This window comes from Haliotis rufescens, unplaced genomic scaffold (assembly GCF_023055435.1).
Source record: "Haliotis rufescens isolate VD_foot unplaced genomic scaffold, xgHalRufe1.0.p SCAF_96, whole genome shotgun sequence".
NCBI classification, from domain to species: domain Eukaryota; kingdom Metazoa; phylum Mollusca; class Gastropoda; order Lepetellida; family Haliotidae; genus Haliotis; species Haliotis rufescens.
The window spans coordinates 1-17,897 of NW_025964390.1; the positions used below are offsets into that span (position 1 = coordinate 1).

General features: G+C 37.5%; 1 protein-coding gene across 1 annotated transcript; it reads right to left on the reverse strand.

Annotated features, from left to right (window-relative positions):
• Positions 1-207: 207 nt before the first annotated feature.
• LOC124149297 lies at positions 208-4,548 on the reverse strand (the record flags this gene model as incomplete). The annotated part of the gene is made up of 9 exons (XM_048391699.1): positions 4,461-4,548; positions 4,191-4,356; positions 3,021-3,670; positions 2,585-2,786; positions 2,289-2,393; positions 1,844-2,046; positions 1,531-1,672; positions 554-1,207; positions 208-234 (listed from the first exon to the last, which is right to left on the reverse strand). Coding segments are annotated over exons 1-9 (2,206 nt in total), but the record flags the coding sequence as incomplete, so codon positions are not given.
• Between the last annotated feature and the right edge of the window lie 13,349 nt (positions 4,549-17,897).

The following is a 17,897-nucleotide window of genomic DNA, read 5'->3' on the forward strand; positions in this document are numbered from 1 at the left end:
CTTGAAAATTATATGAATGGATCACTGAAAAACAACAGATAAAGTTTAACATGCCATTGTAAAAGTTCAAATAAAATACAACAAGAGCCTTTATTATTTCTTGTCATCTAACTTATAATTAGACAAGGCACGTAATGGATGCTAAATCATGCTGCATGTTTAGGTACATGTATATCAACATGTTAGAAATAAATTGTATCAATTTACCTTCTTTTTCTGCTGCATTGTCCAAATCTGGAAGGTAAAATGTCACTTTGGAAATGAAATACGACGCTTGTGCGTGCTGATTGGCGTATATCGTCAAAATAATGTCAACCTATTATATTGTATTCAATTTCTTCATATGGACGGTGGAGTACCCTAGTGGTTAAACGCTTGCTGGTCACGCTGAAGACCCGGGTTCGATTCCCACATGTGAAGCCTATTTCTGGTGTCCCTCGCCGCAATATTGCTGGAATATTGATGAAAGCGGCGTAAAACCATACTCACTCACTCACTTCCCAATAAACGTCATACATGATCATGTCATAGAATGCCACTTATAAGTTCTTACCTGAAAGATGCAGGCGGCCAAACTTGTCATGACGTATTTCACCATACGAAATGTCTGTGTACAGTTTTCCTTTGATTGCTTCTGTCATTTTCCTGTTTGTATGTTCATTGTGAAAATGTAGAAGCAATCGCAGGACAAACATGTAGTTTCCCGGCGACATCGCATCTAGAAAGTAGTTGTTCCGGTTCATTTCCCTGTGCAGCTGCTCTTCAACTTGTGAATTTATTGAGCCCTTCATTTCGGGAACAAACGTTATACGCCTTAGGAGTTCCTCATCTGATTTTGTATTCCCTTCATGAAACCTATCCAGCAAACAGAACGTTTCATTTGAGGTTGGCAAATCATAGTCGGAGACTGGTGCTACTGTCACCCATTCCTTCATGCAAGGTATACTCTTTGAAAATACCCCCTCCTTAGCTTTTTTTATGTTGTCTGCAGTCGCTTCACCCAAGCGTCCTTCGTTGGGCGAGAACATGTTCTTCCGCCGCTTGTTACCATGGCGTGACATCATTGGGGCTACGTCACTAATGATGACTGGCGGTTGTCTTGACATAGATAGAATGATGTCGACATGGTCTCTGACACTTTCAGGCCTCAGAATAGCTTTGAATGCGTACACTATTCTATGGGGGCAGGACGCTGATACCCATCCACCTGAATGAACATTAACATAGTGATGGGACACATTTGGTTTAACCTTGCTTTTAATAGTATACTATATACTCCAGTAGTCAGATTGTGGAGTTTCAAGTTACAAAATGACATTCCATTAACAGACTCAGTGCTGATTCTTATGCAGAGGGGGCTGGGGATGGCCTATCTTGAAGACATTTAACGAAAATAATATTACCAAGCAAAAGCAATTGTGTTACAAAGTAAGTAGTTATTTTGCATCATTTAGTCTGGCACTTGAATGTGGGAACACACACTATATATGTTTTATTCATCATTTTAAATGCAATAGTAGGCATAATTACCAGAATGGCCCCATATGCTTGAAAATAACTTGTTGAAGGTTGATTTGCTTTTCAACTTTTCCTTCAAGCTGTTGATCATCTCTAATTTGGTCCCTTTGGCGTCTACTTCCATCTTTGTACACCAGTGCCGTACATCCAGATCCTACATGATATGATATAGAAAATGTCGAAAACATGAGTGACTATGCTTATCATATCATATCATATCATATCTCAATTTGTAATATTACTACCTACGCATATCAAGATTGCAAGAATTGTACAAATGTGCCTAGTTGATATCAATAAGGCCTTTCGATTATGTCATATTTACCTTCTTTTCACATAACATTTGGATCAGGAAATCTTCAGTCAGTTCCTTATCCCCTGTATCAAAATCTGTATCTCGAAGATGGGTTCTGAGAGATCGAACTTTTTCAGCTTCAGTGTTGAAAGCATTTTCATCTTTTCTGGCTAATCCAATGAAAGGAGCCCAGTTGTCATAACTAGGTGTAACACGCCCGACGTTGGCTGCTTCTGTCAGGGAATGAAATGATAAATACATTATAGTGTATATAAACAATATCCTTACAGTAACTTTAATTTTAGTTCCCCCCCCCCCCCCCCTCTCTCTCTCTCTCTCTCTCTCTCTCTCTCTCTCTCACTCACTCACTCTCTCTCTCTCTCTCTCTCTCTCTCTCTCTCTCTCTCTCTCTCTCACACACACACACACACACAGACAAGATGAGTCATTTATAATACAATATGAGGATTTGCACCTTTTCCAAAACCCCGAAGTAAAATAGACGCCTCCACCGTTTGGCTCCAAAACACATCCATGTTGATTCCATCTGTAGCTGTTTCTGTCCCTGGTACTTGTGACACTGTAAGCAATACATGTTTACCATAAGAGACGAGAGAACAGGGATTAGGAAACATCATTATGGGATATTGTTTGTGACCAACCATGAGATAATGGACCTTACATTTTTGCTTTCCATTTTTACATTTTGAAACTACATCGTTAATGCGCTTATACATTTCTTAGACACTGGAAATTATAAATTAGACTTACATGCTAATGGAAATGCACATTTCCTATTTGCATCTGTCACCAGGCAACATGGAAAACGGCCACAGATGTCACAGGTAAAGTTGTACTTGTGATCGCACATTGCCTCAAAGTGCAGATATCCCTGTAACATTTTGTCTCCGGGAAAATGTAAGCCGGAATCTTCTGATAAGATATCGGCAGCCCTTCCAACGGCTGTATGATTCTGAAACCATTAAGCAGGCGAAATTGATCACATTCATTATGCCGATATTTTAAACTAATCCTAAGTTAACAGTCAAAAGTGTTTAAAGTCCGAATGTCACCGGCCCACATCAAGTGCATATATCAACAAACAATGCGCCATACAACAATCAGATATCACGATCACATAAATATGCAAAGTGTTGTTTTGGAGAAGGGAGTCGTCCATAAACTAACTAAATTAGGTATAATGTACCTTCAAGTTAACTCTGAACCAGTGGCACAGGCGAACTGACAGGAACACGTGGTCGTCAAAATTGTGTATACCATCCCTGTGCTCTTGGTACCTGTAGAAGTGACCGCACGCTTTGCACTTCTTTATGATAACTGATTGCAAATGGTGGCACTGATAAATACCTACATTGCCCCTTGCTGCAACACCCAAAGCTAAATTGCAATTTTCATGTTCACATTGTATCTGCTGTGTGACAGTGTTCATTTGTACATGAAGTGGGTAATCTGGACCGATACTGGACTTGCTGATCATGTAGAGACCGCGGTGTTTATCAACGCATATTCCACGTTGGTATGACTTGGTTTTCACTTCATCTCGTGCATTGTGTGTCTCAATATGTCTTTTAATGTTTTTCTTAGAGATCATTGCATTGCAGACAAAACATGTCACTTTCGGAACTTGCTCTCTCTTCACTTTTTGGATTTTAGGGGACTCTGCTGAAGTTCTTTCCTCAGAAGCTGTCTGGTTTGTTGTCAGAACAAAAGGGCAAACCGTGGTCGTGAGTCGGACAAATGTGAACTTTCTCCGGAAGAGTTTACCACACGGGCAGTGGTAATGGCACCGGTCTTGTTTCGGAGTACAATCCAAAAAGCAGCTTAACACCCATAAATCTGCAAGGACACAAATACGGATTATTATACCGGACCGCCTCCGTGGTCTAGTGGTAGAACGTCCGCCCGGTGAGCGGAAGGTCCGGGGTTCGATCCCCGGCCGCGTCATACCAAAAGATGGTACTTGTTGTTAACATGTCTGGCGCTCGGCATTAAGGTGCTTAAACAAGGACTGGTCGGCTCGGAGTCAGTATGCTGTCTCTGTGTGGGGTATTCATGTTAAACTGTGGCATGGCATCTCAGTGAGCTAGCACTATAAAACGGCATCAGTCCGGACCAGTACAAGCAGCCACTCACACAAACACGAGCATGCACGTCGCTAAATAGTGCAATAATCTTCGAGGCGACGTTAAACCCCATTTTACCTCACCTCACCTCACTATTATACCAGATAAAATGGTGCGTTGGGCTTGTGAGGTTGTGTAATGGACACCGTTTTACACGTATGCGTAATGCCACGTATACGCTAGGTACATACCACGCAATATTAGATTAATAACAAACACCAATTTATACATACCCCCAACTTTGACGGCATGTTGTGTGTGCTTGTTGATGTGTCCTTCCTTGACATTGTACCGTCGTGACGTTGATTCTGGACACAGTTTGCACTGGAATATTCCATCAACTTTAGCCAGTAAACTCTTACATGTGCCGAGCTCTTTTGTGTGCCATATGTCTTCATTCTGTAGACAAAGGTAGAAAGTGTAAAATCAACAAGTTTTCAAAAGAAGTCCTATTTTTCTATTGCTTGAGACTCCCGGACACTGAGTGGTGTAAAGCCACTTACATTTATGAGTACTAAATGAAACATAACGCGTCGATATCCATTATCTTCGCCGTGCATTTATGAAAACCTGTAACCAACTGAAGGTAGGGTGCTACAATGTCTAGGTTACATGGCCACTGTAGATAATAATACTCACGTTTGTTTCACAACGTCCATGCCTGGAAGAAATAAAATAATGACAATATATAAACATTTGAAGAAATGTGTACAACCATTAGAATCCTTAAATTTAGGTTAACACTGTTACCAGTTTTTAGCACAAGGTGTAGGCAGTTTAAACTAGAACCAATGTCTTTATAACTAGGAATATATGCTCTTGGTTTATGTATATCACAATTCCATTAACGAGTTTCAGCCATCTCTTTCTATAACCTTATATAGTACGAACAATATAGTTAACATATACCATTACTTTCTTATTTGTGTGTTAGTGAGTGAATGAGTGCGTGCGTTCGTGTGTTCGTGTGTTCGTGTGTACGTGTGTGTGTCTATGCAAACGTCTCAATTGAAATAGCCTGAAAACTTAGTGGCACATCTGTGAAGCTCACATGTTTCGCATAGAAAAGGTTTAATATACGGGTTTGAAATATTATAAATATTATTATCTCTTTCCTTTACCATTTAGGCATAAAATAACTTTAAAACAGTCGCTCTATACCCCCTTTTAGAAACTATATTGCTTCCCTTTACTACATGGGGTTGTCTATGCAAACGTTCTTATGGACATAGCCTGAAAACTAAGTGGCACATCTGGGAGCCTCGCATTTTTCGCATCGAAGTAGTTTAAAATACGTATTTGAAATACTATTTTCTCCTTCCTTAACTGTTTAGGCATAAATAACGTAAATGTATTCGCTCTACACCCCGTTTGGAACGCTAAAATACGGGTTTAAAATAGTATTAGTTCTTTTCACATTCATTTAGGCATCAAATAACTTAAAAAGAGTTGTTTAAAAACGCACTTTGGGAAGATATATGGCTTCGCTTTGACACGATCATCGATCCCGATTGCGTGAAGAGATGCGCATCATATTAAATACTGGATTGTCTGGTCCAGACTCGATTATTTACAGACCGCCGTCAAATAGCTCGAATATTGCTGAGTGCAGCGTTAAACAACCAAACAACCAACCAACCCAACCAACACGAGGGGCTGTCTATGCAAACGTCCCTTTGGAAATGCCCTGAAAACGTAGTGGCACATATGGGAGCCTCGCATTTCTTGCATGCAAATAGTTTACAATACGTGTTTGAAATACAATGTTCACCTTCCTTAACTAGTTAGGCATAAAAAAACGTAAACGGAATCGTTCTGTGTCCCGTTTGGAAAACTATATTTGAAATACTATTTTCTCCTTCCTTAACTATTTAGGTATAAACAAACGTAAAAGGAGTCTCTCAATACCCCCTTTGGAACACTATATGGCTTTCCTTTAACACGGGGGAGATTATCTACACAACATCCCTTTGGAAATAGCCTGAAAACTTAGTGGCAAATCCAGGAGCATGGAAATAGTTTCAAATGCGGGTATGCAGCATTATTATCTCCTTCCTTCCATAAGAATGTTTAATGACATAACAAAACAAAACATAACATAACATAACATAACATAACATAACATAACATAACATAACATAACATGAGAAAAAGTAATATTCAAATGAATGTATTTTACATAAAAAGAACAATAGATACTCATTTCCACTGCGCATATGATAAAGACTAAACCTAAACGCCCTTCACCCTACCGTCATTCAATACGTATTGTCCCCGACATGAAAGATACGTGGAGTGCTCTTCTTTATGAAATTTTAATATTTTACGTTTCACATGCGAGCACATACTAATCGAAAACCATTTGAAACCCATTAAACAAAACTCTGGACATATTATACCCGCAAACATGGAGAAAAGAAACGCCTCTATTTTAATAAATTACTAAAAACTAACACGTGACAATGTACATGTTTCCCAAAGTGGCATTTTGAAAGCAAATCCTGCTTCCTTTCAACGTTGCACGAAAACTTAAAAAAATAGTACGTACCTTGCAAGAAATATTTTTTTGGACATCATCCAGTCTTGAAAGTTACATAGCCCTGTTTGTGAGTTCTCAGCGCTCTGTAAATATCTGAGTCTTATTGAGAGTCTGTTGTGAGATGCCCTGGGTGTGTTAAAGGCTGACCACGGCCTAAGTTTCAAAAATCTGTAGCTAGCTGGTGTTAGCACTTTTATCATGAGGCAGGATGTTCCTTGTTTATATGTATCAGTTAGCCCTGTCAACTTCATGAACCTCATTCTTACAGAATGTCAACCGCATGCCCCATTCTGGGTTTCAGGTAGTATGTGCTTATCTTTTAGGATCTCACAGAAGCACTAAATGTGTTATCCAGTTATTGCTGTGACATTTCTAACTCCCTAGAAACTCCTCTGGAATCTGGAACTTGCCACAGAATGTATCACGTCACAATAAACAAACAAGTCCCCTAACAGACCCTAAAAGGAAAGAGTCTAGAGAGTCTAGACTTCTTGTTTCCAAAAATGAAGATATTCATTCTGGATTAAGAAAGGGCTACCGAACATCAAGTAATGTATTTGTTCATAAAATATTTATTTAATAGTTTTAACAAAAAGTAAAAAGAAAAATGTATACACTTCCTTTGTAGACTTTCAAAAGGCCTCTGATTCAGTTGACAGAGCACTACCCCTAACAAAGCTATTTCACATAAAATGTCAGGAAATAGTTCTTATAAAGTGAAAATTGACGGGGCATTTCACAATCCTTTAAATCCAACATCGGCATAAGACATGGGTGCATTTTGTCTCCCAGATTATTTAATATATTCCACAATGATCGTCCACCACATATCAAACAAGAAAATAACAAAATAACACTTAATGCTTTAAACATTTGTCATTTGTTGTTTGCCGATGACTTTGTACTTTTTGCCACTTCCAAAAATTCTGCACGAGTTATTTGATGGTCTAAGAGTATTTCGTGTAACAAATAACCTAAAGATTAAAGGTGAAAAAACAAATGTTGCAGTGTTTGGCAAATCAAGTAAAATAGAAGAAACGAATACTTGGACCTTGGTTGGTGCAAAAATTCTAGTTATGGATAGATATAATTATTTATGAATAACATTTGAAGCAAATGATAAACTTAATAATAGCGCCAAACCTCCCTTGAAATAGGGTCTAGGTACTACCATAAGCTTCAGTCTACCAATAATCTACCCAAATCTGGGGTATAGACGCAACACCCCTAGTCTGAACAACTTTGATTAATTAATCCCCGAGAAACTGCGGCGCCGATGTTGTATATCCATGTTAGGTGTCAACAAAACAACACACAATTGGGCAAGGCGAGCAGAACTAGGATTCTATACTCTTATGTACACAGTACTAATATAAATTACGAATTGCTATCACTATGGTGGTTCTTCAACATAGTGAAATTCTGCTTTACCCACTAGGCTCCCCGACCGCCCCGTTCCATGTGATAGGAAAGCCCGAAGTGATGCAGGTGTCAGACGTTAACCACTTCGGTGAAACCCACGAGCACGGTTGTCGTACTGACCAAATCTAGAAACATAATCGGGGCGAACCGGGATTCGAACCCACGATCATAGATTTCTGGCGTGCCCAAGGGACGCGCTTTTCTGCACAGCGAATTGCTGCGCCTCAGACGACTCGGCCAACCGTGCCCCAAAAGGTGCAAGAAAAAACTGAGGACATTCAGGACAGTTAAAAATGAAATAAGATTAGAATCATATTTCAGTCACTGTAAAATAAGAAAATATCGAGTGCACTTTTCTAAACTAGGAGTAAGTAACCATAAATTAACTATAGAACTTGGAAGACATACAAAGCCACCCACCCCACTACATCAGAAACTATGCTCTACATGTTCAACCATTAATGAGGAAAGACACTACCTACTTTATTGTATCAAACACACGAAAGAAATAAATATACTCTTTGGAAAAGTATCCACACAAAATGTAAATGTCCACAATAATGAAAACATATTATTTCACCACATCCTCTCAAATATTTAGCCATCAACATCAATTGCATATGTTTCAAATGGATGGTGTCGAGCAATAGATTCCCGTGGATCAACCTATGACATTTTATGTATAATATCATCAAATCTGTACTGTTGATATTTTCTATGCATTAAATTATTTCTTTGTGTTTTCAGGTATGTATGTCTGTCTGTATATGTGTATGTATGAATTATGATGTGTTTTTTTCGGGAATGGATTGTTTTCTGCAATAAATATCCTTTCCAGATCCAAATAAATCAGACATAATCCTATTGTACCTATGCTGTCATACAGATCATGAAACAAATATATCCATTACAGTCCCTTCCAAGCCTATGATATTTGGCAAGTCAAGATTACTGCAGTATCAGGGTCTGTACAAATCTGCTGAAATCACAGGCCTTGTAATCATCAGTTAATCTCCAGCTGGCATTAGTGACACCACACCAAGACCTCCTGCTCCTGCTCTTCCCCTGCCACTCGAGCTCTGGCCAGACATGTGTGATGACATTGGAGACCTGGTGACATATACAACCTTACCAAGCTCCGACTGAGTCTTCACAGCCTGGAAATTGAGAGGGGGAGATACTCCAACACCCCAGTTGAAAATAGGTTCTGTCCGCACTGTGACTGCCATTCCGTAGAGGATGAAGAACACTTCCTGCTTTCATGCCCACTATATACAGACCTTAGGAGAAATCTGATGGCACTGGTAGAAATAGGCGACCCTTCCCAGACCGATAAAACAAACCTCTTAAAACACTTTATGAATCCACCAAAAGAATGGTCAAGTCTTGTTGCCCGGACTATATACCACATGTACAAGCTGAGGCCATAAGAAAATTCTATTATATTCGATCCAATTAAGTGAAATAACCAGCAATAACCTAATATACATAAATGTTTATATGATGTAAATGAAATAATGCCTCTATACAAAATGTACATCATATATACATATACCTGTCATATCTATAATTATATACATGTTCATATGTACATAGTCTGTACCCTGCCCTATGAGGGTGTTCAGTACAATAAATTCTATTCTATTCTATACAACCTTTGTATTTTTTTTAGTTGTTTAATTGGTTGGCATTTCTGGTTAAAAATTAATAGGAACATTCACAAGTTGGCTTAAAGTATTGTCCACTCAAGTTGCCTCACCTAGACATGTTCGGGACACGTTATGTGAAGAACATTTTCGATGTACTGCTCTTTGAAAACTTTGCAGTCAGAAGAAATGTCTCTGTCTTAGTACTTCTAATAAAAACGTATATTCTGTCATACAACAATCAAGTCTCGTTAATCCGACAATCGGCTTTATCCGACACTAATGATGGGAACCTATTTAGACCCGTTAATCCGACAGTCTAGCACTCCGACTCCGACACACCTAATTTGCAACGAATTACCGAAATCACTCATTAATCAGTCTCGTTAATCCGACACAGTCATCAGCGTACTCCGTGGTCATCTGCCCTTTACTTCTATTTTAAGTGAAAGAATTAATAATTATCTAGAAAATAATAATTTGTTATCAGAATCACAAGGATGATTTCGATACGGATATTCTACTGTTGATAACATGTTCGTATTGCACTCCCTCATTGAATACCTCAAGACACACAAAAAGAAACTGTATTGTACATTTATAGACTTCTCTAAGGCCTTCGAAAACGTTTGGTGCTTTGGGCTATGGCAAAAATTAATAAAAACAAATGTACAAGGTAAACGTTTCGAGCTCATATTTAACATGTATCAAGGCATAAAGTCGTGTGAAGATTCATCGTTTTTCTCTAGTAATATCGGAGTAAGACAGGGGGAAAATCTATCGCCAATCCTGTGTGCTCTGTACCTAAATGACCTTGAAGAATATCTACAACAGGAAATACGTAAAGGTATTGATGTTATATCGGAAGATGAAGTAGTTAGAATCTGTAAAAATATTATTGTTTTGCAATATGCAGATGATACTATTAGACTTGCAGATAACCCCTGTGACCTAAGAGAAAAATAATATGAATGTTTTATTATGAATATTGAAAACAATGGAAGCTGAGTATTAATATTGATAAAACTAAGGTGGTTGTATTTGGATCAAGAAAGAACAATAATGTGTTTAGGATAGGCGATAATGTTGTTGAAGTAGTAGATCACTATAAGTACTTGGGTCTGGTTTTTAAACGAACTTGAAATTCCCTAGCAGCCAAGATGTCGTTAGTAGCTCAAGATAGAAAAGCTAAGCACTTAATATATATTAGAATACGTAATCTTGACTTGCCAATAGACTGCCAGCTATTATTATTTGATCAAACAATCGTGCCTATATTAACATATGGTTCCGAAATTTGGGGATTTGATAAACTAGATATGATAGAAAATGTTTACACAGATTTCTTAATATATATACTAAGGGTAAAAAAAGCACACCCCACTATTTTTTATATGGAGAGCTGGGAAGAACCCCTATTACGGATTTAATTAAACAAAGAATGTTGACATATTGGTCTAAGATAACTTATAATAAACCAACGTGTACTGTTATGTATAGTTTTGCAGACTGCTGTAACCATAAATATGTTAAAGGACTATTTGATAGATTAGGCCTTAGTTTTATACGGACCTAACAATTCATGCCAAATATAAACGGATTAAATCAGTGTAGCCAGACGTGGACAAGTTATGTAAACAACTCTCCCAAGGCAGTATTTTACCGAATATTTAAACATAAACTCCAGTTAGAAAATTATCTGCTGTCGCTACCCTTAAGACTCAGTATCCCGATTACTAAAATAAGATCCACAAACCATAGATTACCAATAGAAAAGGGGCGATGGGAAAATATACCAGACAGAATTTGTAGTCATTGACTTAGCTGACGAATATCACTATCTACTAATATATCCTTTTCTGCATAACTTGCGTAAGTTATATCTTCAAAAGAAGTATTTTACAAGACCTTGTGCGATACCACTATGTTACTCAATACTGAAAGTTTATCAGAACAAAGAAAACTAGCACAGTTTGTAAAAGAAATCCTCAAAATGCTTAATTAAATGTATGAGTTTGTTGCAGTTAAACGTATAGTCTCCTGCCTCGTGTCACCATATACGAAATATACGTTTGTTGTTGTTGCCCGCGAGTACACAGCCTTGTGTTTTGATGCGAGACGAGTCGGCGAGAAGCTGCATATTTCAACGGCTGCAGAGATAAACTTGCTCAACAATAAACAATTACTGCTTTAAATAAACAAAACAGGAATAATCACATGCCTAGATTACCTCAATCTCATAAAATCGGATTCAAGTTCTCGCTACCACTGAGGACATCCCATTACAAGTATAGTGCAAACAGAATCTTTAGATTTTGCAGAAATATTGAATAACTTTGAAATCGTTGTCGGATTTTTCGAGAGATTTCTGGACATTAGACACTTAAGCTCTCTCAACTGCCCACGACTGACAGTGAGAGTGTGCGTGTTTGGGGAGAGGCAGTAGCGTCAGTAAATGATCCTGTCAGACACACTTTCAGCGGCCTGTCAGTGATGGGTGATAGCAATCTTTACGTGTGTTGTGAATTTCCAGGCAATTATAGCTCTACAGATTTGTTTAGTCCCTGAAAATGAAGAGAGTTTTATTATTAATATATTTCATAACTAATATTTAACAACTGTTTATATCTGTAAAATATGTTAATTTCAGAGACAAGATGTTCGTCTAAGACATATCATGTCGTAAAAGTTACGGTTTGTGGCTGTTTTAGTTTTGAGGCACACTCACCAAGAAAGGGTGATGACCAACAGTAACACACCCCGAGACACAAACCAATTTCAGATGTGAAACGCAGAGATTGTATAAGAAGATATGAAGATAAGATGCAGTAAAAGATATAGCAGAATCACTGCAAACCCCTCACCCCGACTCCTCACCTCCAACCCCCACCAGAGGGAAGCCATATAGTTTTCACCAGGTGGTATAGAGCGACTCTTTTTACGTTAGTTTATGCATGAAAGATTAAGGAATCAGAAAATATTATTTCAAAAACGTACTTAAAACAATTTCCATTCGAAAAAGCTAGGCTCCCAGATGTGCCACTATGTTTTCAGGCTATAGTTTCCAAAAGGGGGTATAGAGCGACTGTTTTAAAGTTATTTAATGCCTAAATGGTTAAGGAAAGAGATAATAATATTTCAAACCCGTATTTTAAACTATTTCCATGCGAAACATGCGAGGCTCCCAGATGTGCCACTAAGTTTTCAGGCTTTTACGATGGGGACGTTTGTATAGAGGGCCCCCTGTGGTAAAGGGAAGCTATATAGTTTTCACCAGGTGGTATAGAGCGACTGTTTTAAAGTTATTTAATGCCTAAATGGTTAAGGAAAGAGATAATAATATTTCAAACCCGTATTTTAAACTATTTCCATGCGAAAAATGCGAGGCTCCCAGATGTGCCACTAAGTTTTCAGGCTATATCCATTCGGACGTTTGTATAGACAACCCCCCGTGGTAAAGGGAAGCTATATAGTTTTCAAGAAAGGATATAGAGCGACTGTTTTAAAGTTATTTAATGCCTAAATGGTTAAGGAAAGAGATAATAATATTTCAAACCCGTATTTTAAACTATTTCCATGCGAAAAATGCGAGGCTCCCAGATGTGCCACTAAGTTTTCAGGCTATTTCCATGGGGACGTTTGTATAGACAACCCCCCGTGGTAAAGGGAAGCTATATAGTTTTCACCAGGTGGTATAGAGCGACTGTTTTAAAGTTATTTAATGCCTAAATGGTTAAGGAAAGAGATAATAATATTTCAAACCCGTATTTTAAACTATTTCCATGCGAAAAATGCGAGGCTCCCAGATGTGCCACTAAGTTTTCAGGCTATATCCATTCGGACGTTTGTATATACGACCCCTTGTAGTAAAGGGAAGCTATATAGTTTCCAAGAAAGGATATAGAGCGACTGTTTTAAAGTTATTTAATGCCTAAATGGTTAAGGAAAGAGATAATAATATTTCAAACACGTATTTTAAACTATTTCCATGCGAAAAATGCGAGGCTCCATAGGGACGTTTGCATAGACTAACCCCTTGTAGTAAAGGGAAGCTATATAGTTTCCAAGAAAGGATATAGAGCGACTGTTTTAAAGTTATTTAACGCCTAAATGGTTAAGGAAAGAGATAATAATATTTCAAACACGTATTTTAAACTATTTCCATGCGAAAAATGCGAGGCTCCCGGATGTGCCACTAAGTTTTCAGGCTATTTCCATTCGGACGTTTGTATAGACAACCCCCCGTGGTAAAGGGAAGCTATATAGTTTTTACCAGGTGGTATAGAGCGACTGTTTTAAAGTTATTTAATGCCTAAATGGTTAAGGAAAGAGATAATAATATTTCAAACACGTATTTTAAACTATTTCCATGCGAAAAATGCGAGGCTCCCAGATGTGCCACTAAGTTTTCAGGCTATATCCATAGGGACGTTTGTATAGACGACCCCTTGTAGTAAAGGGAAGCTATATAGTTTCCAAGAAAGGATATAGAGCGACTGTTTTAAAGTTATTTAATGCCTAAATGGTTAAGGAAAGAGATAATAATATTTCAAACACGTATTTTAAACTATTTCCATGCGAAAAATGCGAGGCTCCATAGGGACGTTTGCATAGACTAACTCCTTGTAGTAAAGGGAAGCTATATAGTTTCCAAGAAAGGATATAGAGCGACTGTTTTAAAGTTATTTAACGCCTAAATGGTTAAGGAAAGAGATAATAATATTTCAAACACGTATTTTAAACTATTTCCATGCGAAAAATGCGAGGCTCCCGGATGTGCCACTAAGTTTTCAGGCTATTTCCATTCGGACGTTTGTATAGGCAACCCCCCGTGGTAAAGGGAAGCTATATAGTTTTTACCAGGTGGTATAGAGCGACTGTTTTAAAGTTATTTAATGCCTAAATGGTTAAGGAAAGAGATAATAATATTTCAAACACGTATTTTAAACTATTTCCAAGCGAAAAATGCGAGGCTCCCAGATGTGCCACTAAGTTTTCAGGCTATATCCATAGGGACGTTTGTATAGACGACCCCTTGTAGTAAAGGGAAGCTATATAGTTTCCAAGAAAGGATATAGAGCGACTGTTTTAAAGTTATTTAATGCCTAAATGGTTAAGGAAAGAGATAATAATATTTCAAACACGTATTTTAAACTATTTCCAAGCGAAAAATGCGAGGCTCCATAGGGACGTTTGCATAGACTAACTCCTTGTAGTAAAGGGAAGCTATATAGTTTCCAAGAAAGGATATAGAGCGACTGTTTTAAAGTTATTTAACGCCTAAATGGTTAAGGAAAGAGATAATAATATTTCAAACACGTATTTTAAACTATTTCCATGCGAAAAATGCGAGGCTCCCGGATGTGCCACTAAGTTTTCAGGCTATTTCCATTCGGACGTTTGTATAGGCAACCCCCCGTGGTAAAGGGAAGCTATATAGTTTTTACCAGGTGGTATAGAGCGACTGTTTTAAAGTTATTTAATGCCTAAATGGTTAAGGAAAGAGATAATAATATTTCAAACACGTATTTTAAACTATTTCCAAGCGAAAAATGCGAGGCTCCCGGATGTGCCACTAAGTTTTCAGGCTATATCCATAGGGACGTTTGTATAGACGACCCCTTGTAGTAAAGGGAAGCTATATAGTTTCCAAGAAAGGATATAGAGCGACTGTTTTAAAGTTATTTAATGCCTAAATGGTTAAGGAAAGAGATAATAATATTTCAAACACGTATTTTAAACTATTTCCATGCGAAAAATGCGAGGCTCCCAGATGTGCCACTAAGTTTTCAGGCTATATCCATGGGGACGTTTGCATAGACGACCCCTTGTAGTAAAGGGAAGCTATATAGTTTCCAAGAAAGGATATAGAGCGACTGTTTTAAAGTTATTTAATGCCTAAATGGTTAAGGAAAGAGATAATAATATTTCAAACCCGTATTTTAAACTATTTCCATGCGAAAAATGCGAGGCTCCCAGATGTGCCACTAAGTTTTCAGGCTATATCCATAGGGACGTTTGTATAGACGACCCCTTGTAGTAAAGGGAAGCTATATAGTTTCCAAGAAAGGATACAGAGCGACTGTTTTAAAGTTATTTAATGCCTAAATGGTTAAGGAAAGAGATAATAATATTTCAAACACGTATTTTAAACTATTTCCATGCGAAAAATGCGAGGCTCCCAGATGTGCCACTAAGTTTTCAGGCTATATCCATAGGGACGTTTGTATAGACGACCCCTTGTAGTAAAGGGAAGCTATATAGTTTCCAAGAAAGGATATAGAGCGACTGTTTTAAAGTTATTTAATGCCTAAATAGTTAAGGAAAGAGATAATAATATTTCAAACCCGTATTTTAAACTATTTCCATGCGAAAAATGCGAGGCTCCCAGATGTGCCACTAAGTTTTCAGGCTATTTCCATTCGGACGTTTGTATAGACAACCCCCCGTGGTAAAGGGAAGCTATATAGTTTTCACCAGGTGGTATAGAGGTTACACACAACCAAATGTTTTCCCATAGACTTCTATAGTAACGTTATGATTTTTTTTTAAATAACTAAGCATTCAACAGCTATTACCTGTACGTGTGGGCACAGTTTGGCCTTAGAGCAGCAATAAAAAAAATAAAAATGACTAGCTTACCCAGCTCATTTTCCGAGTACCGGAAGCTAAACACACCACCCCCAGTTTCGCACCAAATGTCACCTACTTTAAAATAGCTGTGGTCACATTCAGCATAAGTCATCATGTTGAAAAAGACAGTACTAAATATAGAAGAACATGGTCAGTTTTAATAACTGGATGGATGTACATTTGAAAGACATAAAAATCTTACAGAATATCCTCCAATCACAGCCTGCAGATATCTCTCGATCTGCACTGAAGGCTCCCTACGAAAACCGCACTCTCCAAACTGGTACTGATTTGGTGTAGTAGAACCTGTAGACAAATCAGAATATATTTGCACTTGTCAAATCTGTGATTTATATATTGTATATATATGTAGCTTCTCAGAAAAAAAATGGAAATTGGATTAAACTTCACTACTTGTTCCTATCCAGCATGTCTATATGGCACCAGAATACATAGTTTTGATGCACAGAAAGAGTTGTGAGAGTTTAATGGTGTACACTTCATCAATGTTTTACAAAAGGTATTTCTGTATTAATAAAGAAGTTTTTACCTTCATGCACTGACCATGGAAGTTCATTTATATTTCATAAATGATGGTGGTCAGGGGTCAATTCTATAAATGATTGAGGCTGCATAGATCATATCACCCTAAAATATTTTTTCGACTAAAAAAATTGAACAAATCTTTAAACCTCAAAACCTGTTACAATACATATTTAAAATTGAGTAGTGGTCTGTTGTTTGCCTTCCTTTGCTGACATCATCAGAACATAGCAGAGTCTGCTACATTCATGGAATATGGTTTTGACACTCATGACATGATGCGATTGATATTGTTTGAGATTGCTCGAACTTACACCATCCATTGTTTATATAATTAAACACTCAAATGGCTGTCAGCATTTGGTAAATCATCTATGGAGGGGCTATCACAAATGTTTGTGCTTTCATATACTCCAAAAATCAAAAGTATAATCCTCTATGATATAGGCTGATGACATAAGTACACATGGAAAGGAATCAGAAAAAAATCTCAAAATTGGACAGAGAGCATGGAATTCAGGCCAACAATAAGCAAGGGACACATTAAGCAGCTTTAAAGTCATCATATATGTAAGGCTGGATAATGAACTTTACCAGAAAATAGGAAGTAAAGGGGTGCATTGTTAACAGCAATCTCAAATGCTGACCAGTGAACCATACCGCCTATTAAAGCCGAGAAATTGAAATGGACCCTCAAGTAGAAAAAAGCTTTTTGAAACCACAACATGGAAGGAAATTACACTTAACTCTATTGATTTATTTAGTTAAGACTTTAAAATACTCACAGGACATCAAACATTCTTACTGTTTAATGTTTCAAGGTGGCTAAACTTGCTTATTTCAGTTATTTGCCAGTTTCAATGAAACAAAGTTAAAATTCCATATAATTATGAAAATGTACAGCTTATCCTGACATAAATGTAATTCTTTTTATTCACAATTAACAGTGTCATGCAATACCAGCTTAAAATAGTGTTTCTCTCCAATAATGTATGGGTTTATAGGGGAATGAAAGATACAATGCATTTTACTAAACAGGGGAGATAATTTAGTTTTGTCGAACACTATCACATTCTTTACAGATGATTTCAGAACCATAATGTTACATTCCAAAAGAGCCAATGGATATTATTTTCATCTAAGCAGGTTCTGGGACT